We start from the raw sequence: 26902 nt of genomic DNA, 5'->3' as shown, positions 1-26902 counted from the left end.
AAGCCATGTTAAATTCCTCCAATAAATTTCACAAATGAAAAGCATTCTTAGTTTCAAAGTGATCTCAACCCCTTGAGGATGATGTTAACTGGCTTCTCACAGACATTAAACAATCCTGTGAGAAATAATGGGACAGCCAGGGCTACTCTGATATACAATGATATTCATATTTGGGGAAATACGGTACGTTAGACACAATATGAGATATGTTACAACTGTACCTTGGCTCCCCTATACTGAAAAAAGTGTGCATTTATATGTGTGTGGGGTTTACAGGAATTAAATCAGATATTAAACTGAGAACAACAGACCATCTAAAAGTGTAGCTTCCAACATGGAGGTGGCCTCCAGTATTTGGCCAGTGGGCTGATGTGAGGCTTGTGTTCATGTGTCTGAGCATGGGGTGGTGTGTGTGTGTGTGTGTGTGTGTGTGTGTGTGTGTGGAGTTGAGTTGGCTAGCCACTGAAAATGGGGCAGAGCAGCCCACGCCACCTCCACCACCACCCCCCTGTAGTAGATTTAACAAGTGAAGCGCTTGCCAAACTCTGAGCATCAGAGAGAGAATGGCAAACCTCTGGGAATACGTCCCAAATGGAACTAAATCATTTACATACGCCGAAGCAAGCACCACTGGAGCGTGTGGCTGCAGCTCCCAAAATAAGTTTTAATAATTCAGTGCACCTATTCTCCTCAGTGGAGGTGGTGGAAGGTGCTGTGGCATAAACAGCAGGGCTGTGTGTGTGTGTGTGAGGGCCTGGCCAGCGATGGCCACCCCCAGCCCAAAGGCTCCTGCAGCAGCCTGGGGGACTCTGGGCAGGGCTGGAGAGTGGCTGAGAGTTTGTGTATTTGTGTCACTTTTTGTGGGTTGCAGCTATGGGGGGGATGTTGGGAAGGAGGCGGGTTTGGTGGAAGAAGGGTGGCTCCCTCCTGTCCCTCATCTCTATCTTTTCTCTCTCTCTCTCTCTCTCTCTCTCTTAGGGCATACTCTAGTGTTCCCCTGAGACCGGAGCAAACAGTACTTGAATTATAATCACACATTTCATTCTGATTTCATGCTTGGAGGAGTTTTTCCTCATTAGAAGACTGAGCTGTCAATCTTTCAGGGCTGATCAGTCCAGCCTCCTCTCTGCCTCCCTGGGGGGGTTCAGGGGTCTCCACCCCGGCTGCACCTCACCGGCCATCTCTCACTCACTCTCTTCTAATTCATTTGGCACTCGCCTGTTATACACCATCACATATGAAACTTTAAAATATATTTTACTATAAACTAGAACAGAAGTTCAAAATGTTATGGTTTTTCGAATGGAGAGCCTCAAAAGTGATATGCAGGTGAATAAAAGATTTTCGAACAGGGCAGATCCGCATAAAGCTCGCCTAGACCACCTACTGTCCACACATACCACAAACTGTCACATGGGAATATGACAATCTCCCACCAACACACAGAGACTATATGTACTTATTTCAGACGCAGAGCACTTTATCAGACGGGGGGAGAAGAACCTTGCTGGCTATTTAAAAAATATTTAAAAAAGACAATCTCTTATCAATGAATACAAGCCGTCAGCCTGTTTCAAAATGTGACCAATTGCAAAATTTAAACAGCTCACTACAGTTTTCCTACCCACTCAAATCACCACTGAATTCTCACATACCCACTCAAATCATGACTAAACTAATCACATACACAAAAAAATAAAGAACTATATGCCGATATACTTTTTTCTCACACACAAACACACATATTTTTTTTAGGAATACTATGTCCATCACACCATTTGGAATGATGCGTATTACTTGAGTCTAAATTAAGACTCAATAATGAACACTACCCATTAGATAATAATATTTTTCTGAAGCTAGCAGGCGATTCACATTCACACACCACCACATACTGTCAAAAATATCGCATAAGTCCAATGACAACTTAAACACGCACACACGTGTGCACCCCCCCCCCACATTACACACAAACACACACACCCACCCCACATACACATCATCACGCAGAAATTGACATACTTTTAAGAGGCATATCAAAAAAGCTCATGCTATTGTGTTAACCATCAGCTTTATTTCACTGTATGCTGTGTAATCACAGGATCACACGAACGCTTTCTGAGACAAAACAAAACAAGGGAATTCCACCGATGAGTCTCCATTTATTTTAATGAACCAATTTGAATTTTATACCAACCTTAATTCAATTGTGCTTGGTGCAAGGCAAATCCGTCCAGCACTGGAAGTGTTAATTAGCAGAGGCAGTGTAATTAGGAGTAGCATTAATGTCTGTGAATAGGGAGTAATTTAGACCAGCACAACAGCAGGCAGAAACACACACACACTCTGCCTACACCGTTCCTCTCTTTTGAAAGTATTCGATAATTTTAGCAAATGTTTGGTATTTCAAACCGCTCACTCTCGGCTCAAACATGTCCGAAAGGATGTCCAATTGTAATCTTGAAATGGCATTCATCAGCGGAGGCTGCAGATTCTGACAAACATTAAACACAGTAAGGAGGCAATTATGTATGCATGATTTAATCTGCAACTAATTAATATGCAAATGTATTCATATGTTAGTTACTAAATTAAAAATGCAAAGCAGCCCTTATGGTGATTCTGTGATTTCTGCACAAACAGAACATTTGAAAATAAAAGGAGGGGAAAAGAGGGAAACTTGTGCAAAGTTGGAAATCTTTACTTTAGCCAACCTGTTGCATGAAGGCACACATTTGAGTTCAGATATGCCCCCAAAAGCTGCTGGGTAGTTCAAATGTTTGAACTCCATAGCTCAGAGAAAACACAAAAACACTGAAAGAATGAGAGAAAGGGAAGGTCCATAGAAGTTGAATGACAGGAAAAAGAGGAAGAGAAACCCCATAAAAGCCAAGAGAGAGAGGGAGAGAGAGAGGGGAAAAGATGATGAAAGCGTGAGTGAAAGATAATGGAAGTAAGACAGAGGGGAGGGCGTAGCGAGTGAGCCTTCAGACAACAAAGAGGCAATGGAGGAGCCCAAAGGAGAGGAGCGGAGGAGAGAGGAGCGGAGGAGAGCGGAGCGTGGAAGGAGGAAAGCTCCCCATCAGATTGATTTCAGGTGGAGGGAGCGTGGGCTTTGAGGGAGTGGCGTGAGTGGCAGGGCTGGCGGCCTGGCGGAGGAGCGCGTGTGGAGGCAGAGCTACCTGCCCGTGGCGGTGTGTGAATGGGGGCTGTGCCGCTCAGGGGGAGGGCAATTGTTGGGCCTGAATAGAGGGGTCACTGAGTGGAGAAAAGAAGCCCTGCCCTTCTGCTCTGCAGTCCCTCTACTCCCCCTCCCTCTCAGTCTTTCTCTCACACACACACACACACACACACACACGAGCTGAAATGTCAAACACTGTGCACAGACACACAGGACTACCTGGGTGGCAACTGTGTCAGATTAAGTTCCCATCAAATGTACCCTCTACCGGGATCCCTAGCTCCCTCAGAATATGTCTTTCCTGTCTCTTTTCTGATTGGACAGAGCACAGAGTCACAGTGCTTTCACAAATATGCGTCCTGGCAATTGAGGTAAACGCAACGTCAAAGACCAATCCAAAAAGCTTGGAAGTCCATCCCTCCTCCTCCTCTTCCCTCTCTCCAATCTTCCTGTCTATCTCTCACTCTCTTCTATTTTGTCTTCTTGATTTCTCTCTCCCCTGGCTTTGCCTAATGCCAGCCTTGGTGCTGTCTGCCTTTATACCCTCAGTAAATCAGAGCCTCTGGAACCATCCTGCTTCCATGCCCTCTACGTGGGGGGAATGAATACAGCGCCGCACACACACACAACCCGCACGCTCGCTGACGTCTGCCATGCTGCTGCTTGCCAACAGAGGCGGGCGCCTGGCGGACACAGCCACCTTCAACTGGCACCAACGAGACAACCCTTACACACACACACACACACACACACACACAGACACACACACACACAGCCGCCTACAAACAAAGACATATACCAAATGCATTCACACACAAATGCATTCCACATGAACAGTGCAGATGGACAGATTTGTATTAGAACCATTCTCTCCAACAGCCTAGAGTATGTTAAGCATGGCTTTTAAGCAGCGCACACAACATTTTAAACAGAAAAATGAGTGACGGAACGAGTTTACAAAGAAATGCTTGAGAGAAAGAGCTTAAAATGGGTTGTGAAAGTGAAAGAGCTAAAAAGGGCGATGTTGTAGAGTGTGAGGGAGAACATGGACTCCCCAGGCATAGACGCATTAAACATGCAGAGGGCCGCACTCGCACTAGCATTCGCACCGCCTGTGCCGCGGCCAAAGCCACACAGCCCTGGCATCGCCACTTCTGCCAATGCACGCCTCATTCCTGATCTTTAGATTGTCTCTGAGCTCAAGGGATAATCGGAACCAAAACATAAGAACACACACATAAATATATATACACACACACACACAGGTAAATATATACACACACACAGGCAATGTCACTAAAGCAGAGGAGCATGAATTCCAGGCAAGCACACACACACACACTGCATTGCAAACACACAGCAGACTGGGGGGCTTGCGATGTTGTTGCCATCCTCAGCGACAGATGCTGTGTGCACTGCTGATGGACACTGGGAGGCCCGCTAGCCGCTCACACACCTGGGGATATGTGGTCCAGTGTCGCCTGCCAGGGCTCTTTCAGCTCCAAACAGCCTTAAAATAGGAAGGGGGGGTGGGAAGGACGGGCAAAGGGGGGTTAATCAAAACGACGTGTATGACTTCCCTCTGCTATCTGTCCAGGATTCCCCTGCATACGCTGCGCTCGCAATGGTTTGTGTTTTGCAGGACTAATGAGGTTTCTCTCAATGTCAAAAGTTTTACACGCATCAGTCCACTAACCCATTTCTGCAAGTTTCAAAGCATGAATGAGGTGCTTACCTCATTTTTTTTTCAATTATTTCAATGTAGAACTCAAACCCATTTCAAAGGTCATAAGAAATGGGCTTCTTTTTTAGTTATATAGGATGTAAAAATAGTCTCAATTTAGTCATTAATAAGAATAAGCAAAATACATGAAAAAATATTAATATATTTAGTTAGTGCTTGACCTTTTCTGAAAGTCACAAGGTTATAGACTATACATGCCATAAGTCTAGGGTTAAAATATCTCAAGATTTATCACCCGCACTGTGAGTGGTAAGAGTTCAATCTGTGATAACATGGGAATGTTTGTGTGTGGGGATGACTGAGGGCTCTTTAACCAGCCAGACCCTCACTGACCACTCGCTCCCAGAGGAAATCGCCTCAATTTCCTTTCTGTGCATCACAATGGTGTCCACACACACACACACACACACACACACACACACACACACACACACACACACACACACACACACACACACACACACACACACACACACACGCGCACACACACACACCAACACACACATTACAGCTTTTAGACCGAAGCTGGACAAAACATATGAGTGAAATTATATTTTAGACTTAAGTGCTGTACGCGAGATTATGTGCTTTTATGATTCAAACCTTCTCTTTCTTTATCTTCCAATCACACTCATCAAACAAATAAAACATTTAGCAATATTATTCTTGAACAGCTGGACGTATTCTCTAGAATTTCAACATGGAAGGCTTACTGTATACTAGATGGGGAAAATAGAAACATGTAAAAAAAAAAAAAAAAATGGCATAACATCCTGATTAATGCTTTTTCCATGCTAATCACTGATATACCACTGTCTAGTTGCAACATCTGATAATAATAAATGTTGATTTTTATATTTTAATTGGGCAATTCATTACAACATAAACTTGGAAATAGATTCAGGGAATTTATTTATATTATTTAAAATGTAATCATCTATTGAAATTCAAATGAGGAAAATAACTAAGACTATCCTTTTATACTGACAGTATATTCAATATTTTCACGCAAATACTTAAAAGCATAGATAAATAGATAGATAGATAGATAGATAGACAGATAGATAGAAATGTATGTCGACATGACTCTTGACAACAATAAGGATGTATGTCTGAATAGTGCTAGCTAAAGTGTGGCGTTTCTCTGGCAACACCAGTTGTTGTTCAACGCCACTGCGGCACCTCTCTGGTCTACGAAGCCAAGCCTTCAGTTAGGCATGCGAGGGGCATGCCGTTCAGCCAAACAATCAGACACAAAAGTTCCTTTAATAAACAAAGCTCTCTCAAGTAAATAAATAAGCGCCTTCACTCAAGTAGCGCCCGGGCCTGCCACTGGTACAGGGCTGCACAAAATGGCCGCCGTGGTTGTAAACGGCATTGAGACCACAACAAATGTAAAGGAAAACTAGAAGAAAGAAAAAAACAAAACACTACACAAAAACATAAAAGGCATTTAAGCCCAAATAGAGCCGAGAGGTTCTTGTGAGTTTGCTGGTGGGCTCTCAGAGCAGGTGCTGCTGAGGATGGCAGCGCACGCACGGGGTACCTCATCACGGCCAGAAAGAGAAGCCCAAATGACTGCCTGCCTTCTCACAGTGTCCATCTCCACACAACATTTCAATGTCAATGGTGAAAATAGAAAACATTTGCTCACCAACTGTGTTTGTGGATATTTCCCTTCTTACAGCTCGCAAAATTGCAAATAATTTGCAGACGATCAAATAATCGAATGACACACAGACATTCCCTACCTTCTGTTTTCCTTTTTTTGGCTGAGCCTAAAAGGCAGTAAATAAGAGCTTAGCATTTATTTTACACACAGGCCATTTGTAAAGCTTTAATATTCTTCTCAAACAGCGCAGCAATATCCAAAGGGATGCAGCCAACCCCACACAGCTGTTACTCTTCTGTTTCTTAGGCTTTTTTAAAATCATGAGGTCATCTCATGCTACATTCAGCTCCAGTACACTCTGTGATTCTAACTTCTCCCTCTCTCGCTCTCTGCCGTCAAATAAACAAATGGAACAGTCAAGCCGACAGGTAAATCGATTTCAGGAGACCGGCAGGATTTACACTCTTTGCCCCGGGTGTTATGTACTGTGCGCGCACTAAAACAGTGTTAATATCCCTGACAAATACAAAAGTGTTCCTCTTAAAGGCACCCAGTGCAACTTTATATAAACATTCAATGAAAAATAAACATTCAATTTCTAGTCTTTTTTACACATAGAAAGTTTCAATTACTCCATACCATTACATATCGACATTCAAGGAGCAAAGATGAGACGTCGTTGTGTGGGGAGAACTGATTGAAAATCGTAAACAACAACAATCGCCGGTGGGGAGTGGCCATTTTTCCATTGACTGGAATCCTGCTTTATTTATTGTGGGCACCAATAAATAAAGAAAATGGCGGCGATTGTTGTTGTTATCGATTTTCTATCAGTTCTCACCACACAACGACGTCTCATCTTTGCTCCTTGAATGTCGATATGTAATGGTATGGAGTTATTGAAACTTACTATGTGTAAAACAGACTAGAAATTGAATGTTTATTTTTAAGCCTCGAAAGTTGCACTGGGTGCCTTTAAAAACATGGCTCCTGAGATCCTGACATGAATGACCGTGCACGTCCTTGCATCATGACACAAAGGTGAAATTTGTTATGAATCCAGCGAGGTTTGAAGGAATTGAGTCTTGTGAACCACTGTTCTGATCCACTGGCAGTGAGTGGGAGAGAAGGAGGAGGAAGCCAGAAGAGGAGGAAGGAGAGGCTTCGGGAGCATGTGACCTCCTCCGTTTGGGTCTGGATTTTGGGGGTAAAATGTGTGAATGCAGGGAGCAGCAGAGAGACTACAGGCCTGTTGAGAGCTGCCTTCTGGTGAAGGGTTTCAGAAGCAGGCTGTGTGACTCACAACCAGAGCCTTTTGCCCCTGGGGGGCCGGGCCCCGTACAGTATGGGGGGCTGGAGGGGACTGGGTGCCGTAAGCCCCCACCCCCAGCTTTAATATGCACCATTCTCCAGGTTCCTCCCGCAAATGCCGACAGCTGGCACTGAGACGTTTCCTTACCCGTCTTTCTTTCTTTTTTTGGCACCATTTCTGGGCTGTGGCCAAGAACTTCACCTTCACCCTCCCTGTCAATCAACCCGTCACCCTGGAAACGCACCTTTAACGCTCATCTCTGGCACTTTATCATCCAGCCTCCTCCTCCCACCCCACACCCAGGTGCAGGCTGTGGCTGGTGCCTCGGCTGTTTCGGCAGGTTAGCGTCTGCTAGCCGTGTGTTTTCCCCGTCTCGTTCATGGTTCTTTTTCCAGCGTCCCCCTCCAGTGTTTTGCGTGTCTCAGCCCAGTCATGGAAGAGTCTAGAAGGCCAGCTGGACCCACAAACAATGAAGTTTACTGGATGTCTGGGGAGCAGGCTGAGAGAGAAGGAGTGGATGCTAGGCAGCCACGGCTCAAGGCGCTTTTGTCTGAAAATGTCATTGTGCGACATATGCTAACACCGTTGTAGAAACCACAAGAGCACAGTTAAACGCCAGTAAAGTATGCTAGCCACATAAACCTGTGCTGTCCAGGCTTTATTCAAATGCATAAACTCCCAAATTTGTCTTTGTCATAAAATAAGGCAGCAATTTAGTGTTTAACCAGACACCACTGGAAAAACATGGAAATTCAAAATATTGTTTAATGTCATTTGTGTGGGGTAAAGCTCTAATCTTTCAATATTAAAAAAAGACAAAGTTAATAGAATAATTATCATAATAATTAACATAGACAATTCTCCACAGTAAACAAAGACAATGCCTTTATAGGGTTATTGCACTCTTGAAAACCGCATTAAAAGAAAATTAATTAATAACTTAAAGTGAACTTTAAAATTCACTTTGAAAAATGATTTATGCACAACAGAAGTTTGTCAGGCCAATTTATAAGTACAAAAATATATGGATTTGGTTGTACGCATCAGAGGCATTCTCACACTGTTTACACAAACATGGCGAGAGGGAGAGAGAAAACAACCGAGTTTTTCATAAAAGCCTGTGTTGCGCTGAGAGCATTTGCAGTTCCTCTCAAATTCTGTAGGGGGCAGAAAAGCTCAGGAAACAGGATAAAGTGCTCACTGGAGATTATCCCTATTGAGCCCTTCACTAGACCCAACTTAATTTAATTAACGCTGTCTACTTTAAACAAAATCAGATATGAACTCATGGGAGCTCAGGGAGCTGAAGCGTGAGGAGTGTGAGGCCATGGCCCTGCCTGAGACGGAGGTCTGCCTTTTTGGGGAAAAACTCCATCTTCTTATTCCCAGATCTCACCAAACCATCCATCACTCATCACACACAGCGCCACATCCATCTCTCACCTCGGGCTCCACAAGGAGCAGCTCAGCTAGCACGTGTTTCTACAACACTAAATGAGTACCGACTACAACAGCCCAAGTTTCACTCTCTGTGGATGCATTTTACTTTAAAGAATGAGGGAGAGACAGAGAGAGAGAGAGAGAGAGAGAGAGAGAGAGAGAGAGAGAGAGAGAGAGAGAGAGAGAGAGAGAGAGAGAGAGAGAGAGAGAGAGAGAGATTAAATTCCATGTCTACCTGTCTTTGCACCTGTAACTAGTTCAGAGACTTGAGGAGAAAGGGAGAAAAGATGGACGAGGAGAGAGTGGAACAGTCATTCTTTAGCGCCCTCATCAAACAAAGAGCTCTATGCTCGCTGCCTTCTCTGGCCCAGGCAGGGCGATTAGAGAAAGAACACAGCCCTATAAACTCCAAACATAAATAAACAAGTTTTAAACACACACACACACACACACACACACACACACACACACACACACACACACACAAACACAAACACACAAACACACAAAAGCATTCAAAGGACAAACTGAATTGCACGCTGCCTAATGTGAACTAATTTCCTTTTGATTACCACATCATTCCAAGATTTCTCTCATGTGACAACCTAATTGAAGTTTAAGTAAATTCACTTCCCAAACATTTTGGCCTGCAATAATATGCTTTGTTGGGCAATGAAAACATCGAGCTTTTTTATTTTATTTTTTAGAGTATGAAAAGGTTGAAATGCCAGGGGTCGACAAAAACATCTCAAACTTAAAAAAACCTCAAACCTGAATGAAGCACAGTCAATTCTTATCCACCTCGTGAATGGCTTTATCCTCCACCGACTGAATGAGGAATGAAGGTGTGTACTTGTACACAAACTGCTACAATGCACACCACCCAGGCCCTTCATAGCACAGTTTCAGGCTCTTCTGTTCAAACAATCATTCCATATTTGCCATAGATGCTTTTGCATAAGAGGGGTGCCTTGAACTGGTGGCACTAAGCATTACAGGCATGGACTGGATATTACAACCTGATGTCCTAAGGCTGGCCAGGATAGAACACTGTTTAGTGGGTATAGACAAGCCACAATGACTCTACCACACATTGTGAGTCTTTGCCTTTTGACAAAATAATAGTTCAATGCATTTCCAAAAAATAGATAGAATTATATTCAATGACGGGCTGAATTGTTGCTAATTGTTTTTTGGCAATTTTGGCAAAATTGTTAATTTGCGATTTCCTATCCAAATGATGAAGCCAACTGGTAGATCTCCCACCAAGACTTAAAACACCACTGCAGAATTCATGTAGAACCATAGCTAAATTACAAAATTTGAATATGATTAATACATCTATGCAATTACTATGGATAGTAGGGTGAATTGAATCTGTGTATTTAATATCAGTTGATCTGTGAATCAGTCATTTCCCTCATTTATTCTCAGCTCAGAAACACATAACTTGAGTTACGCAGCAAGAACGCAAACCTGTCCATAAGCCCACAGGAACTAGAATTTGCATGAATGAACCCGTCTCTGCGATGGGTCACGGAAAAGTGACAGTTACCACAACTCAAAGGCAGTAAAGAGAGGAACACCGGGAAAACCAAGGTCCACAATGCTACCATACTAGAAATTAAAAATATTGTCCAGTAGCTCTGAACAAGCCAAAACACCTGTGCTCATACACACCCACACACACACACACACACACAAAGAAACAACCTCACTGAAAAATACAGCCACACACACAAACACCCTTACTGAAAAACACAGTTAAAGATACTCAAAACCAACCTCCAGACAGTAGATCAAACAATCTTTCCTCGTATTTTTTTTAAAGTTTGAAATGATCATGGCAAGAACACAAAACTAAATAAAAATCTAATGTGTTTCTCAGATACTTTCTTCCTATTTGTTATTAAAGCCTTTGGTCTGTCCTTTTATAATACTGTGAAAGTACAAACAAACTTATAATGTATACAGAGTCCGAGACAGACGTAAACACCGTCACGACAAGCTATACATCCCAGCATTGTTAACTTCACATTAAAAGATTTATACACAGCCAGAGGCCCTCAAAATCGATTAACCTGATTCTCAAGTTAAACAATCCACCTTTGAGCTCCTTAGGAGGATAAGCTATATGGTGGACATATTGGTGAACACACATACATTAATGATTTAAAAAAAAATAATAATCTTTTCCAACCACCCTCCCTCCCCCAGGGTTTTGATTAATAAACAATCAATTGGCACAAAAAAAGCTGTCAAAATTTGCACATTTCACTTTTTAAAAAAAAATCATTTGGAGAGCTTATTATAGGAAGATGCGGACCAATGTAGAGTTTATGACCTGTTTTGAGGTCCAAATGTCATGATGTACATGAGGACCAAAGTTTGGGGGGAAAACAATAACAAAAAAAGGGTGCATTTCAGCTCAAAGTTGATCCACATTTCAAGCTGCACGCCATAGGGCTTTCATTCCTCTAGGACAGCACAAGACGCTTTAGATTAGGGATCGCAATTCTGACGAGCAGATGAGGAAGGTTGAGCAATGTCGACACCCCAGACCCATGGTATGACTGGGGGCTACCCTAGTACACACTCAACATGGGTGAACTAAAGTCAAAAGAATTACTTACTGAAGAGGGTAAACCGGGGGGAACTTTCCGCACTTTCTTTGTCTGGACCTCTGGAAGAAAAAAAAAGAATGAGAAGAGTAGAACACATTTTTAATGTGACACTTTGACGATGTCTGGAACATTTTCCAGATGAATGTTTTCAATGGTTATTCTTACACACCAGATTAAATGTTTTTTAAACACATGCACACGCGCACGCACACACACACTTTCCCAACAAGACACAAACATTTAGATCAATGGCATCATATTGGGCTGGCAAGAGACATGGCAGGGGTTTTAATGCGGTTGATTCCTAGGAGAAGAAATGTGTGAATGTGCGTGGTGAAAAGGAAGGTGAGACTTTGATAGAAATCAAAGTGAGTGAGAATTGCCCTGAAGGCTTTTGTGCCCCAAGGCTGCTTCTCCAAGGCCTGATGTTTATTCCACTGTCACTTCTTATAATTCTTTTTACAACAGCAATTCACATTGACACAAAGTTGTTTTTGTTGTTTTTTTTCAACACACAATGTACACAGCAAATACACAGCAAGAACACCCATAAACTGATTTCAACATTAACCATCATCAAAATATAATTTAAAAAATGACGGGGGCAAAATATTCCCATTATATCTTGTTTATATATTCTGTCAAGTTTGAAATGAATGAAAGTATTGCTTTCATCATCTCCTCTGCACTGTGTGTCTACTAAGCCTACTGATCTAAACACTGTCCATCCCTTATTTGAAAAGATGGCATCCAGAAATGTGTCCGGGGGAACAACGCATGATAAGGAGGGAGGTGGTTTCCAAGAGGAAGAGGAAGAGGAAGAGCAGATGAAGTGTGAGGAAGAGGAAGAGGAAGAGGTGGCTCACCCATGGGGTCAGTGTGCAGGGGTCTTCGGCGTGGGTTGCTGCCGTAGTGCTGGTAGTACTGGGAGCCTGGCTTGGTTGGTGACACTGTTCCAGGGCTGACCATTCCCATCTCTCCCCCCATGAGATTCGGCTACGCAACACAACGAATACAGAACACACCTTGATGTTGGGCATTTTACACAAAATTAAACTCATCGCAAATTTAATCTTATTTATTTAAAAAAATTATAATACAAAAATAAATAAACTGTGTATGTGTGTATTTAACAGCATAGGGTTATATGCTATATATGTGTGTGTAGTTATACCATTAAAAAGTGCACCTGAGCAAAACTAAAAAACTACTACTGATTTGCGCAGTGCAATGATTTTATTTTTTTATTGGGATGAATATAACTGACAACAAATCAGAACGCAGCAAGATCAATGCATAACAATGTCAAAACAGAAATTGCTGTGAAGTCATGATAAATCCATGTCATCAATCAATCCATGTTCAAATTCAGAGGGAAGATACGAGGCATTTCTTTGTGTGCCCATAATAAAACCGGCTACTTGTATTCAATGCATATTAAAGGCCAACATCAAAGACACCCAGATCCATTGTGCCTTTATCCTTTCTATTCTAGTTGCATTTTAATAGCCTGCATGTCCAGTGTTCAGGAAAAGTAGACAGCCTTTTCCATTCAAGTCACCATCAGTAAAAAGCAGAATATTGCAAAAAAGCTCATTGTGCTCACTGATTTGGACATTATATCACAATCTAGAACTCTTCAAAAACACATCTTATTAACCTGGTTCTTCTTCATTACGTATACCCTTATTATGTAACATTTCACTGGAGATAACCTGGTTCTATTCGCTTGTAAACCAGTCAATCTCAACACTGTATATACATTGTGTGTATGTACATTTAAATGTCTGAATGAGTGTCTATGTGTGACTAACGTCCTCTAACTAATACACAAGAACACTTACCCATAGCATGCACATCCCGTGACCACAGGCTGCATGGCTAACAAAGTTATCTTAACCAAATGAAATCATTCAGCAACTACAACGGCATGTTTGTTTACTTAAGTACTTTAAAAAAAAAAAAAAAAAAACAGAAAAAATCAAATCAAATAAAAGTGACAGGCTGGTGGCAGACATTCTAGCGGTCGGTGTGGTTGCAAGTGAGTCGCGAGTGTGAACCCAAGGCTCCCCGAAACTTTAACTTCCAGAGAGTGAACTAATTAGTGTGGTTGATAAAGTGCAAGAAAGTGTTTGCCCTAATCTAAATTCCAATCACTGTGCCTCTCACAACAGACTTAGTGAAGCTTCACTAGGCCTCTATTCACATGCAAAACACCCCAAATAGGCCAATTACATCCCTGCTCCAGGTCCCTGCAGCCCTGCCGCAGACCCCGGCATTGCCAGCCTCTTACGTGCTAAAACAAAAGGGGCCTTGTTTTAAATAAAGTCACCCCTCCACCCCCCTCATTCAGCTTTCTGTACCATGGTGAAGGGGGAGGTTTTTTTTCTTTGGTTGGGGGGGTGGTTGCAAAGGGGGTAAAAGGGGGTCTGCGAAACTAAAACAAAAACTGTCTGCATTGTCTAGCAGACTTTTTCTCAGGCCTGAGTCACCCCGGCAACTGCACGGCGCAAGAAATTCTCATGCAGCCGCCACCACCGCCACTGCTGCTGCTGCCATCGTCGTCACCGCCGCTCACCATGCCCAATTTCAGAGCTGACTGGCGGAGGGACCCAGCTGGCATCCAGGGGAAATATTAACAAAGATAAATGACAAACACCTGAATCGGCGAGAAGACGCCCCATGAAGGATTAAGCCTTGGCATTAATAACAGTGGGTATGCCTACTTGGGCACCAAATGATGATTGCAGAAAGGAGAAGACATTAGCGTAATGGCAAAAATACAAGAAAAAAGAAAGGAAAAAAAACAAGAAAAACAGAGACAAAGAGAGAAACGGAAGAAAGAAAGGCCTTGCAAAGAAAACAGAAATTGAGATGCACTTGCAGTAGATTATGTTTTTGGCCGGACTGAAACTACAGGCAGACGGTGGACAGGGAGATGGGCAGTCAGGGGGTATGTGGGGGGGGTTATGTCCCTCGGACCCTGGGACTGGGGTGCACAGGGGACCCATGGTCACAGAACAGAACAAGCTCAAACAACCCTCTCCAGCACTCTCCCTCTGACTGGAGGCCAGGGCCCAAACTAGTCTGCTCCGGTCTGGTCTGGTCCAGTGCTCTGATCACCCCAGCCAACGGCACACAGACGCTGGCAGACATGGCCCGCTCGGGTCGGAAAGAGGGAGGGAGAGAGAGAGAGAGAAAGAGAGAGGGGGGAGAGAGAGCGTGAGAGAGCTAGAGCAGGAGAGAGAGAGAGAGCTAGAGCAGGAGAGAGAGCGAGAGAAAGAAAGAAAGAAAAAGAGTGAGAGAGAGAGAGAGAGGGGGGGGGAGAGAGAGAGAGACGTCTCTGGATCTCTGATACCTGACTGGGAGGTCCCTAGGGACACTAAATGGGTATAGTTTAAAAAGCAACAACAGAAACCTAACTTCTGCTTTTTTGTCTCTCTCCAACAGTGACAAGCGGTTGAACACAACTGTCTAACAGCAGGGAAGAAGTTTCTTTAAATAATATACATATCTTTTCATGGCGCCTGAAATCTTGTCCTAATCTCCCTTAATCCCCAGAACTGCATTTTGTTTGTGTTAAGTAGAGTAGGTATACATGGCCTTCTCCGAAATGATAAAAGCATATCATCCACACAAAGAATGAATAAAAAATATAATTACAAGTGACAAAACAGCACAATGCTGTGCTTTTGATGAGCATGGTCAGAATAGATAAGGCAGCTAAAGATCACGCTAATTCAGTCTCTTTCCCTGTGACCCATCAGAGGGCTACAGGCTGATCAGGACATGGGTAAAGAGTCTCTTCCCTGTGACCCATCAGAGGGCTACAGGCTGATCAGGACATGGGTAAAGAGTCTCTTCCCTGTGACCCATCAGAGGGCTACAGGCTGATCAGGACATGGGTAAAGGGTCTCTTCTCCTGTGACCCATCAGAGGGCTACGGGCTGATCAGGACATGGGTAAAGAGTCTCTTCCCTGTGACCCATCAGAGGGCTACAGGCTGATCAGGACATGGGTAAAGGGTCTCTTCTCTTGTGACCCATCAGAGGGTTACTGATCAGGACATGGGTAAAGGGTCTCTTCTCTTGTGACCCATCAGAGGGCTACGGGCTGATCAGGACATGGGTAAAGGGTCTCTTCCCTGTGACCCATCAGAGGGCTACGGGCTGATCAGGACATGGGTAAAGGGTCTCTTCCCTGTGACCCATCAGAGGGCTACGGGCTGATCAGGACATGGGTAAAGGGTCTCTTCTCTTGTGACCCATCAGAGGGCTACGGGCTGATCAGGACATGGGTAAAGGGTCTCTTCTCTTGTGACCCATCAGAGGGCTACGGGCTGATCAGGACATGGGTAAAGGGTCTCTTCCCTGTGACCCATCAGAGGGCTACGGGCTGATCAGGACATGGGTAAAGGGTCTCTTCTCTTGTGACCCATCAGAGGGCTACGGGCTGATCAGGACATGGGTAAAGGGTCTCTTCTCTTGTGACCCATCAGAGGGCTACGGGCTGATCAGGACATGGGTAAAGGGTCTCTTCCCTGTGACCCATCAGAGGGCTACGGGCTGATCAGGACATGGGTAAAGGGTCTCTTCCCTGTGACCCATCAGAGGGCTACGGGCTGATCAGGACATGGGTAAAGGGTCTCTTCCCTGTGACCCATCAGAGGGCTACTGATCAGGACATGGGTAAAGAGTCTCTTTCCCTGTGACCCATCAGAGGGCTACGGGCTGATCAGGACATGGGTAAAGGGTCTCTTCTCTTGTGACCCATCAGAGGGCTACGGGCTGATCAGGACATGGGTAAAGAGTCTCTTTCCCTGTGACCCATCAGAGGGCTACTGATCAGGACATGGGTAAAGAGTCTCTTCCCTGTGACCCATCAGAGGGCTACGGGCTGATCAGGACATGGGTAAAGGGTCTCTTCCCTGTGACCCATCAGAGGGCTACGGACTGATCAGGACATGGTTAAAGAGTCTCTTCGCTGTGACCCATCAGAGGGCTACGGGCTGATCAGGACATGGGTAAAGAGTCTCTTCCCTGTGACCCATCAGAGGGCTACTGATCAGGACATGGGTAAAGAGTCTCTTCCCTGTGACCCATCAGAGGGCTACTGATCAGGACATGGGTAAAGGGTCTCTTTTCTTGTGACCCATCAGAGGGCTACGGGCTGATCAGGACATGGGTAAAGGGTCTCTTTTCTTGTGACCCATCAGAGGGTTACGGGCTGATAAGGCCCCCTTCTTGTGTTCTGCTGGTGAGTCCAAGATTGTGCTGTGATGACACATCAATAAGTCATACGGACAGAAGGACACATCCGCACCCCCACATACACATTTATACACACAGACAGGGTCATGCTTTTGTCCACTCTCCCAGTCTCCTCAGACTGGTGTGGAGGAGGCAGGAGGAAATTGATGGCATCTGAGTATTCTCTCCAGTCACGCGAGGGTGGGGTGGGGTGGGGTGTGTGTGTGTGTGTGTGTGTGTGTGTGTGTGTGTGTGTGTGTGTGTGTGTGTGTGTGTGTGTGTGTGAGAGCGGGGGTGCGGGCAGGAAAGAGTCATTAATTATAAGGAAGTGCTGGCGCTGCATGGTGCACCTGTACGCTGGCTCCAGCTGACTCACACAGACATACGCAAGGGAGGAAGAGAGAAACGTCTTTGTGTGTGTGTGTGTGTGTGTGTGTGTGTGTGTGTGTGTGTGTCTGTGTGTGTCTGTGTGTGTCTGTGTGTGTCTGTGTGTGTCTGTGTGTGTCTGTGTGTGTCTGTGTGTGTCTGTGTGTGTGGTGTGTGTGTGGGGTGTGTGTGGGGTGTGTGTGTGTGTGTGTGTGTGTGTGGGGTGTGTGTGTGTGGGTGTATTTGCTCCCACCATCAAACATACATTGAATTGGACTGTATACAGTCTGAAAAGTAAAAGCAATGGGCGAGACATGAACCTGGTTTCACAGCAGCTCAGGGTACATCAGCCAGAGCTTCCACCTGTAGCCTCGTGATCCAGTAGCATGTGGTGATCCACAGAGAGAAGCATGCACTCTATTCTATTGGAACTATCTGATATGTGTTATGTGTTATGTCTGAGCCCTAGTGATGGCATGGACTCTATGCATATGCCTTTCTTTTAACACTCACTATGGTAGAGCTTAAACATTCTACACTGCACAGAGGTGTTTCACCTGTTCTATGTGAGAGTTGAAATATGTTTGGAAGTTTTGTATAGGTGTGTGTGTGTGTGTGTGTGTGTGTGTGTGTGTGTGTGTGTGGTTTCGAGTGTGAGTGTGCGGCCCCCTTTTCTCAGAATGACAGCGCAGCACGCGTACAGAGGAGCAGTTCAAAACTATTCCATGTTAATTAGTTCTCACGCTTGGGTTGACGAATAAATAGCAATCATTTAAGAAGACTTCAAAAAGAATGAGACACAACATTCCACCTGGCCGTATAAGCCCTCTGCTGGAGACCATTACACCGCCGCAGGTTGGAGACGAGAGAGAGGGGGGGGAAGGAGGACCGGACCAGACCAGACACAATAGAGGTCAAAGGGCACCACGCAAACACATCTGTGCCCAGCGTTGGCATGTTGACTGTGCCACCCTCTCTGGGTGTTGAGATCTATCAGTGGCACACATGGGCATTTCTGAAGACAGAGAGATGGGTCTGACTGGTGGAGCTGAGCTGTGGACCGCATGGAGACGGACAGATGGAATGGTGTGCGTTTACTTTGGGATCCTAACGGACAGACTTCTTTAGGGAAAGCGTGCCTGTTTCTCATCTGTCAACTAAGCAGTTAGAGATAGTGCTGCAAAGATGTGGTCCAGTGTGTGTGCTTGTTGAAAATACGCATGGCATATAGCAGCTGCTTTACATTGCTTACGTGTGTGTGTGTGTGTGTGTGTGTGTGTGTGTGTGTGTGTGTGTGTGTGTGCGCGCACAGACTGCATGGTTTTAACCTGTTCCCTTAAATCACTGCTAACAATTTGGTACAACACACACACACACACACATGCACACAGACGTTCACACTTCCAAAGAAGAGGAAAGCTAGCTGACAGTGTGTAACATATTGCATAATAGCTTACATGATGCCAAGCAGTGAAAGGTTGTCAAATTAGAATCCATCAAAGAGAACACTTTTCTAGTGAATACCTACCTCTCTTTGTGTGTGTGTGTGTGTGTGTGTGTGTGTGTGTGTGTGTGTGTGTGTGTGTGTGTGTGTGTGTGTGTGTGTGTGTGTGTGTGTGTGTATGGCTAAATACTGAGGTATACGAGCCCATTGGCATATACTGTACAAGTGAGGTAAGGCAGGCAGGCAGGAAGGCGGTGCAGAGGTGACTGGACAAACCTGTAAGTGTTGTGATGTGGGTGCATGTAAGAAGTTAGTTGGTGTGTGTGTGTCTAGGGCTCTTCCTGACAGACAGCTGGCCTCTGTTCTGTTCTCTGTTCTGTGTCTCATCCTCACACAGCACAGCTGCTCCCTGTAGTGCTCCCCCAGCCAGCCACCCCTTTGATGTGGCTGCATCTGAGGAGGGAAAAGGGTTAACACAGCGCACTTTCATCAGCGCGCACACACACACACACACACACACACACACACAAACACAGGGGTGCGAGACCACTGCCTCACTGTCACATCACTACTCACATCTACAAACCCAAACCATAACCCAATCAAGGCTTTGTGTGTGTTCCAGAGAGAGGGGAGACAACTGAAGAGAGAGAGAGAGAGAGAGAGAGAGAAAGAAAGAGAGACAGAGAGACAGAGAGAGAGAGGAGAAAGGAGGTACCCATTCTAGTACAGATATAAAACTAGAGACCTTCGCCTTCACCACAGCAACGGCCCAAAGCACAGAGGAGGAACCAAAGCAAACTACTGGGTGTTAATGAATAAATTCATGTTCATATTCACTCTGAGGCCTAGTCAGAAAGAACATTATCTGTCTATCTCTATCTGTGATGGCAGATGTGTCGAAATGATCCCAGCCGGTCTCTGGAGAACACGTACACTAGGTCTTTTAACTAGAAAGCAGCAGCTGCACGAGAACATCGTACCACACAGCCTTTAATTAAATAAGAGAATATGAACAGGTCTGAAGACAAGCTGAGATGAGGCTTGTATCAGATGCCAGTGCTGCCACACACACACACACACACACACACACAGTCACAGTCACTGCAGAACACTGCTGAAATTGAGGGGTTCAAAAGACTATTGTCAAATTCAATTCTAGTCCCCAACAACTGCTTGAGGAGGAAAGAAGAGACACCAAGATGAGCGGTGAGGAGGCTTTATGCAAAACACAGGCAAAAAAATAAAAGTTCACCAAGTTCACCTCCTCACAAAAAATGCATTGGTATTTAAATTATAGATGAAATCCGTCATTTCTAAAAAATGAGTAATGGAGCTATTGATCGGACAGAAATACCTGCCCAGGTCCTAATCCCCTCAAGGCCCTGTCAGCGCTCCCTGCTCCTCCCAAGAGCCAGAACACACATGTCTGTATGATAGAGATGCTTGACATCAGAAGAGGTATATGTTGGAGAAAGAAACCATAATACAGTTTGTATGTGTATGTTTATGTGTGCCTGCGTATGTGTGTGTGTGTGTGTGCGAGCGCTCGTGTGTGTATGTGTGTGCGTGTATGTGCGTGCGTGCGTATGTGTGTGTGTATGTGTGCGAGCGCTTGTGTGTGTGTGTGTGTGTGTGTGTGTGTGTGTGTGTGTGTGTGAGTGCGTGCGTGCGTGCGTGCGTGCGTGCGTGTAGGAGGAGTGAACGAACAGCAGGTGCACAGAGATAGGGTGCCTTCAGGCATGTCTTCCGCATTTGCAGAGTTCCACGCCTTTCACACACATCCACACTTCACACAGGGAGCTCTTAACAACGGGCAATTATCACCCCCAACACCCCACAACCCAAAAGACAAGCAGCAACAGAAAAGTCAAATCCAACTTCATTCAGAGCAACCCCGAGACAAGATGAGTTGGATGTGTGAACTGCCGCTTACATGGCAAATATAGTACTGTAAACAGCTATGACACACTAAACTGCACTTAAGTGCGAAGAACAAAAATGAAAACACAGTCACAGACAGACACTGAAACTGTGTAATAAGACACACACACACATATTTGGGATGGAAGACTTGCACTGGGATTTTGCAAGCAACCCACATTTACTCACTGGAGTTCAACAACTATAAATAATCTTCCAGAAGATGACATATTGTTCTCCGTATCTGACCAGGACAGCCTCCTAATGTGACCTTGAACACCATTGGTTAACAACAGCCAATAAGAAAACATTACACCACAAATCAATGTCAAACATTACAATCACTCTCAATGTCAGATCACATACCAGTGTGTGTTCCCGTGAATGAGTGTAAATGCATGTGCTTGTGAATGTACGTGGGGCAGGATGTTGCGCACGCTTGTCGTTGTCTCTGTGGCCTTCGCTCTTGGCCTTCACCCACTCAACAGCCCATCCCCCACCTCCCTCCCCAACAGAGCGGGGGGGAGAGACTCCACATGGACACTCACATTCCTGGGATATTTCCACAGCTGTGCGCCTCCACTCCCCCCCCTCCCATTTCCAGAGACTCACCACACACATCCCCATCTCTGTTCAGCCCTCACTCATCCACTCTCTGCTGGGATGGTCCCTCTTGTGTCTACTGTACTTCCGGCTGGCTGAGGAAATGATGCAACCATCTGTTTTTCTATTCGTCTCTATTCATCTTCTTCCCAGATTAACTTCACATGTGGGATTTTATGGACAGCCTCCTCAGCAGAGGGGAATTGGAGTGGAACTTTCTACAGCATCCGATGAGGAATTTCCATCATCTGTCAGGTCCTTTTCTCCACGTTCGAGTGAAGTGAACGCATAGACTACATCAGCACCTCGCGGGATACAACCTCTGACCTTTGTAATGTTAACTCTAAATCAGCAGCACCACAGGAGCAGGCCGATGACCAAATGCAACAGACTCGACTGAACAGTAAAGGTCGGATTTTACTTCTCCGTACAGCACGATTTTGGGCACATAGGAACGCCTTCAGGTAGCTGGAACGCCTTCTCAGGTAGCTGAAACGCCCTCTCCGTGCTTTCCAGAGCCCTCGGACAGCTCTCCATGTCCCTGCAAAAATTTCTGTCGGTCTGTTCATGGCGACGGATACTACTTGCCCGTGATTGGCCGACTACATGCACTCGCTCACACAAAGCCCTGTTAAAAGTACAACCGCGCACGAAAGGGAGATAAGCATATTGAAATAAAACTATTCACATTGCAAGAACAGAATGAAATAGCCTACACACATGATAGGCATCTGCAATGCCCAAATAAAACTCACATTGTATGCTACACTAGAATAGGCACAACAAAAGGGTCTTACCATTGAAGATATTTGTTTTTTTCTTGTAAACTTGAAGTCCACGTATACAATGTAAGCACAGGATTTTTCAATATGTTGCGATCATTTTTCGAAAACTCCACTAAAAACCACTTGTTAGGCATGTCATCCACTCATATCGATGTAAATCAATCAATACTCATACAACTTTAACTGTGATGTGTTTTCCTTTCATTTCACAGCTTATGTTTTGTATAATTCACAATAGCAGTTGCCCCTTCGTAAACATTAGGCTACACATCGTATCGTCTCGTCACATGATCAAATAGAGATTTGACATTGATTGGACAACAACACAAAAATTACCCAGAAATCATCATTGGAAATCTGAATATGACAAAAATACCGGAGAAAATAAGAACGTATTCATTTCGTTTTTTAATAGTTTCTATAGTGTAAGATAAGCATATAATTTTGTTGTCGATTGCTACTGTTTCTCCCACAAAAAATACCCACTCTGATAGAGATAAGTTTGCCCTTTTAGGTGTATATAACACATTAGACAAAGTCAGATTGGTATGTGTCTGCTGTCACCTGCTGCATTCAAGCAGTGACAGCGGCAAATAAGCTAGAGTTAGGGTGGAGAGGCAAGGCCAACTAACGATTTCCGTCGTCATGAAATAGCTTATCTTCGGCAGGTATACCGCTACTCCGCCTGCTGTTTGTGGCAGTGAATTGTTTTGAGCACCCGCGGCCGTTGGAGCACCATAACCGGGACACAAATGCTAACTACTACGTACTATCCGGCGGCCCGCCCACCGCCCGACGCGACCGTTTGAGTAGCTTAATGGCACCTTTAGACTGGGAGCAGGTGTTTGGGCTTTAATCAAATATTGATTTTGGTGGAGACGAATTAAATAAAAAAAGGAGTGTTGATTGTGGATGTGTGAATGTTTGATTAGAAGGAGGATGTTTGGCTGCAAGGCGAAGAGAGCCAGGCTGGGTTGATCCTCAGCGGAGAAATGGGGGCTGGTAGGTGGAAACTCTGAGAAAGAAGCTCAGGTGCGTTATACATACCCAAACATACCCCAGAAACCTCAAGGAAATCATCCAAAGGGGCAGGATCACTATTTTTAGATGTGGCCTTCCAAAAATAGATAGATTACAAGATAGATGCAAGGTTGTTAAAGGTGAGACACCACTGGCTATCAGGCCCCTGCCCTCTCCTCTAACTCCGGATGCTTTTTAACCACTAAGACATATAGTCTACATGACGAATGCTAACACGCTCATAACTCATGCGGGGCCCTCACACAATTTATCCTGGATATTATTCTCCCTGCTGTATATTAAAGAGAGGCCCCAGCTGAGACACGGCGTGCAGCTCACCCTCCACAGCTGATCACACCCTCCTCTCCGCTCCTCCACCCTCCTCCACTCTCCTCTCCTCCACACTGCCACTGGCCCTCTTCCCTCTCACACACTACAAATTAATCTCCACATTTGTTTGTGCATGCTGTTTACACTAAGCAGCACAAATTTCAATGATGAAAATCATAATGGTGCTTTAAAAAAGGTTTCGTTTTGTAATTTTCTTTTCCTAAGCACGAGCAAATAAGGTGGTGAGGGGAAACACCTCTGGCCGTTAGTGGACAGTCCAGACCTTCATCTGTTCAGTTTCAGATTGAATCATCTGATGTGGGCTTTCATACACATACTATCATTCACACACACACACTATGTCTCTCTCTCTCTCTATGTCTCTCTCTCTCTCTCTCTCTCTCTCTCTCCCTATCTCTCTCTCTGGTAAATTCCAGCTCTAAGCCCACCTCCTACTTTCAGGGCTCAGAAATGGAGCCCTCAGCATTTTCCCCCCACTGAAAGAGTGAAAGAGTGAAAAAAGCGCTCGCTGCTGCAACAACTACAAGTGCAAACTCAGCTTGAGCCCTGGACCTGAGCAGATTTTTGGAGAGATAATCGAAATGTAGGCACGCTTTAATGTCTGTGTGTGTCTCTCTGTTCATGTGTCTGTGTGTGTGTCCCCCCCCGCTCCCCCAACCTCTCGATTCCATGGCAGCTTTTTTGCCTCTTGACGTTTTTCCTGGCCAAAAACAATTCAAGAGCAAATGGAACAATAAATCACAGTGTACTGACAGCAGTGTTTCACCAGGATCCACACACATCCAGAGGAGAGGAGAGCCTCAGTAGGGTCTGCACAGTAAACACTCAGCAGCACACCTACACGTCAATACACATGTACACTCAAGTCAGAGTACATGACAGCACAGGCCACTAAGACCAGAATATCAATGCCTTCCCATTCAGAATGCCAGTGGTGTTTATTGCTAATGGTGTGAGGGAGAGGTGACTTGATTTGAAAAAAAGGAAAAAAAAAGAAGAAACCAAATGGTGGCATCTCTGCAGCAGGAGCACAGTGGAAATGAGACCTTTGCTGTGAGACTTCTGCAGAGATCACCTTTCCAGCCTGACTGATCATTTCTCCTCCTGGCAGCACAGTGTGTTTCAGGATTAGCGATTAGCCTGACGCTGGCCTCTCCTACTGGCCCTTGGCCCTCCACGGGCCCCAGCGGCGGGGTCCACCCACCTCAGAGAACCAGGAGGAGGCAGCATGCAGGGGAGGCCGTAGACCCACACGACTGGGGCAGACGGGGATATACAGCCCCAAGAGAGGGCCCCTACGGGCTTCAACAAATCCTTCAACTACCCTGAGGTGAGCGGGATTCTGGTCAAAATGGAAGTGCTTCAAGCCGCACTGTGGGTCACAAGAGCATACTGTTGGAGGAGGGCTTTAGAGGAACGGAATCAACAGGCGGGCGGTTAAGGTGGAGGACTTATGACCCTGAGGTCTCACAATTTAGGGGGGGGGGGGGGGGGGGGGGCTCCCATCTCTCTCCATCCAAAATACTAATAGAACATCTCTCCATCTCTGGCTCTCCGTTCTACTGTATGCTATGCCAGTGGCTTTGGTATGTGTGTGTGTGTGTGTGTGTGTGTGTGTGTGTGCACTGACGTCAGAGCAGAGGTGATGACAGACATATTGAGCATGTGAAACCCCTGCGTGTGGAACTGCTTCAGATTCAGAACTAAATGATAGCATAGAGGGTGAGGGTGCTACCAGCATGATAATAACCTATTTGCTAACGATGAAACTACAGAAACACAAACACATTTAATACCACATATTTGGAATGGTCTGACTGTCCTTAAGATGCAAAGGGAACACACAATAAATTAAAGTATCTACTGATCAATCTGATGTGATATTAATGGCGTCAGAATAAAGTTACTCAAGCTTGTGTTACAGTAAAAAAAAAAAAAAAAGCATCTACTGATCAATTCTGATGTGATATTAATGGCGTCAGAATAAAGTTACTCAATCTTGTGTTAAAGTAAAAAAAAAAAACTAAAAAAAAACGATGAAAAGCCAGGCAGAGAAATGTGGAAAGATAAAATCAAGAGTCCCAGTATGACAACAGGGGTTCACTAGGGAGCTCCCTAAATCCCAGTTCCCTATGGATCGCCCAACAGCGGGACTGCTTCTCTCCCTGTCCTAAAACTACAGCTCCGTGTCAATCACCTCAGAATGCCTCTTTTTTTCAGATACCGTTGGCTTGTCAGCTGTCAAAAAAGATTAATTTTAAAGCGTGATCATTTTTCACAAGTGACAAGACCCCAATTGGCCTTATTTTATCTATAAAAAAAGCATCTGCATGCACACTTCCCACAGGGACAGAACAAGATGTCACTACAAATACATTATGGTTCAAACTGATCAAAGCACAAGTGTTGAAGGACTTCAAAAAAAAATGTTTCATTTCTAACTCATCTGTATTAAAAAATGTTGTTGCAACATGCTTTTAGAAGTACAGGAAGCGTAGACGCAGAAACAACCAAAGTCTTTCTGCTGATGTTTTATCGTATGGGCATGACCCTTGTGCTGCCTCGCATACCTTGCATATCCACACAGTGGCATATGCTGTTTCTAATCAACACATATGTCTGCTGAGAGAGAGAGCCATCCATTGGATTCTTTTCCACTTCCTCAGCCCTCACACGCAGGGCCACCTCCAAGAGCCTGATCTCATGCGCTAACATTAGCATATCACATTCATGAACACCTGTTGCTTGCACAGCCTGCTAGCTAAACAAACCCTTAATACTTCCACCAAAATGGTGGCATCTGTCATATTGAGAGATATTTTCCGATTCTAGAATTCTATTAAGTAGAGGGATCTAGCCCAATCCCAAGATTTAAAAGCGTTCTGTAGACCGATTAAAGAATGTGCACAGCAAACCTATGTAAGAACAAGTCAAAACGTTACAGCTGTCTTAATGACCATATGATGTGCAACGTGTTCTGGTGTGTTTGCAATATGAAGGTTCCAACCCATATTAGGGCTATTCCTTGTTTCTGAAGCCAACAAGAACAAGTGATGATCCATTCCATACAAGATGGCTCCACACATAAGTTGTCTTCCAATTCATTTCATCTCACCCTAACGCTGGATGGATGCCATGTGTGTGTGTCCTTTGTACACAAAACTCTTACCTGATGACAGCCATGCAGATTGGAGTCTCTCCCGTACGAGTAGGATGCTCTGTCTGATTTTCCTGCGGAGAAGAATACA

The 26902-nt window shown here is 44.8% G+C and overlaps 1 protein-coding gene across 5 annotated transcripts in view; it reads right to left on the bottom strand.

Annotated features, from left to right (window-relative positions):
• The window catches only part of tcf4 (transcription factor 4), a gene marked incomplete at its 3' end in the record, with an annotated part of 158036 nt that overhangs the window by 54105 nt on the left and 77029 nt on the right, over nucleotides 1–26902 (bottom strand). For all 5 annotated transcript variants that reach the window (XM_080847854.1, XM_080847853.1, XM_080847851.1 and 2 more), the window contains 3 exons: nucleotides 26824–26885; nucleotides 12780–12909; nucleotides 11923–11972 (listed from right to left, as the gene is read on the bottom strand). In XM_080847854.1, the coding sequence (XP_080703980.1) occupies nucleotides 11923–11972; nucleotides 12780–12909; nucleotides 26824–26885 (242 nt within the window). The remainder of the gene's footprint in view (nucleotides 1–11922; nucleotides 11973–12779; nucleotides 12910–26823; nucleotides 26886–26902) is intronic.

The sequence above is a fragment of the Sprattus sprattus genome (genome assembly GCF_963457725.1).
Source record: "Sprattus sprattus genome assembly, chromosome: 11".
Classification (NCBI taxonomy): domain Eukaryota; kingdom Metazoa; phylum Chordata; class Actinopteri; order Clupeiformes; family Clupeidae; genus Sprattus; species Sprattus sprattus.
This window is presented reverse-complemented; position numbering and strand designations above follow the sequence as displayed.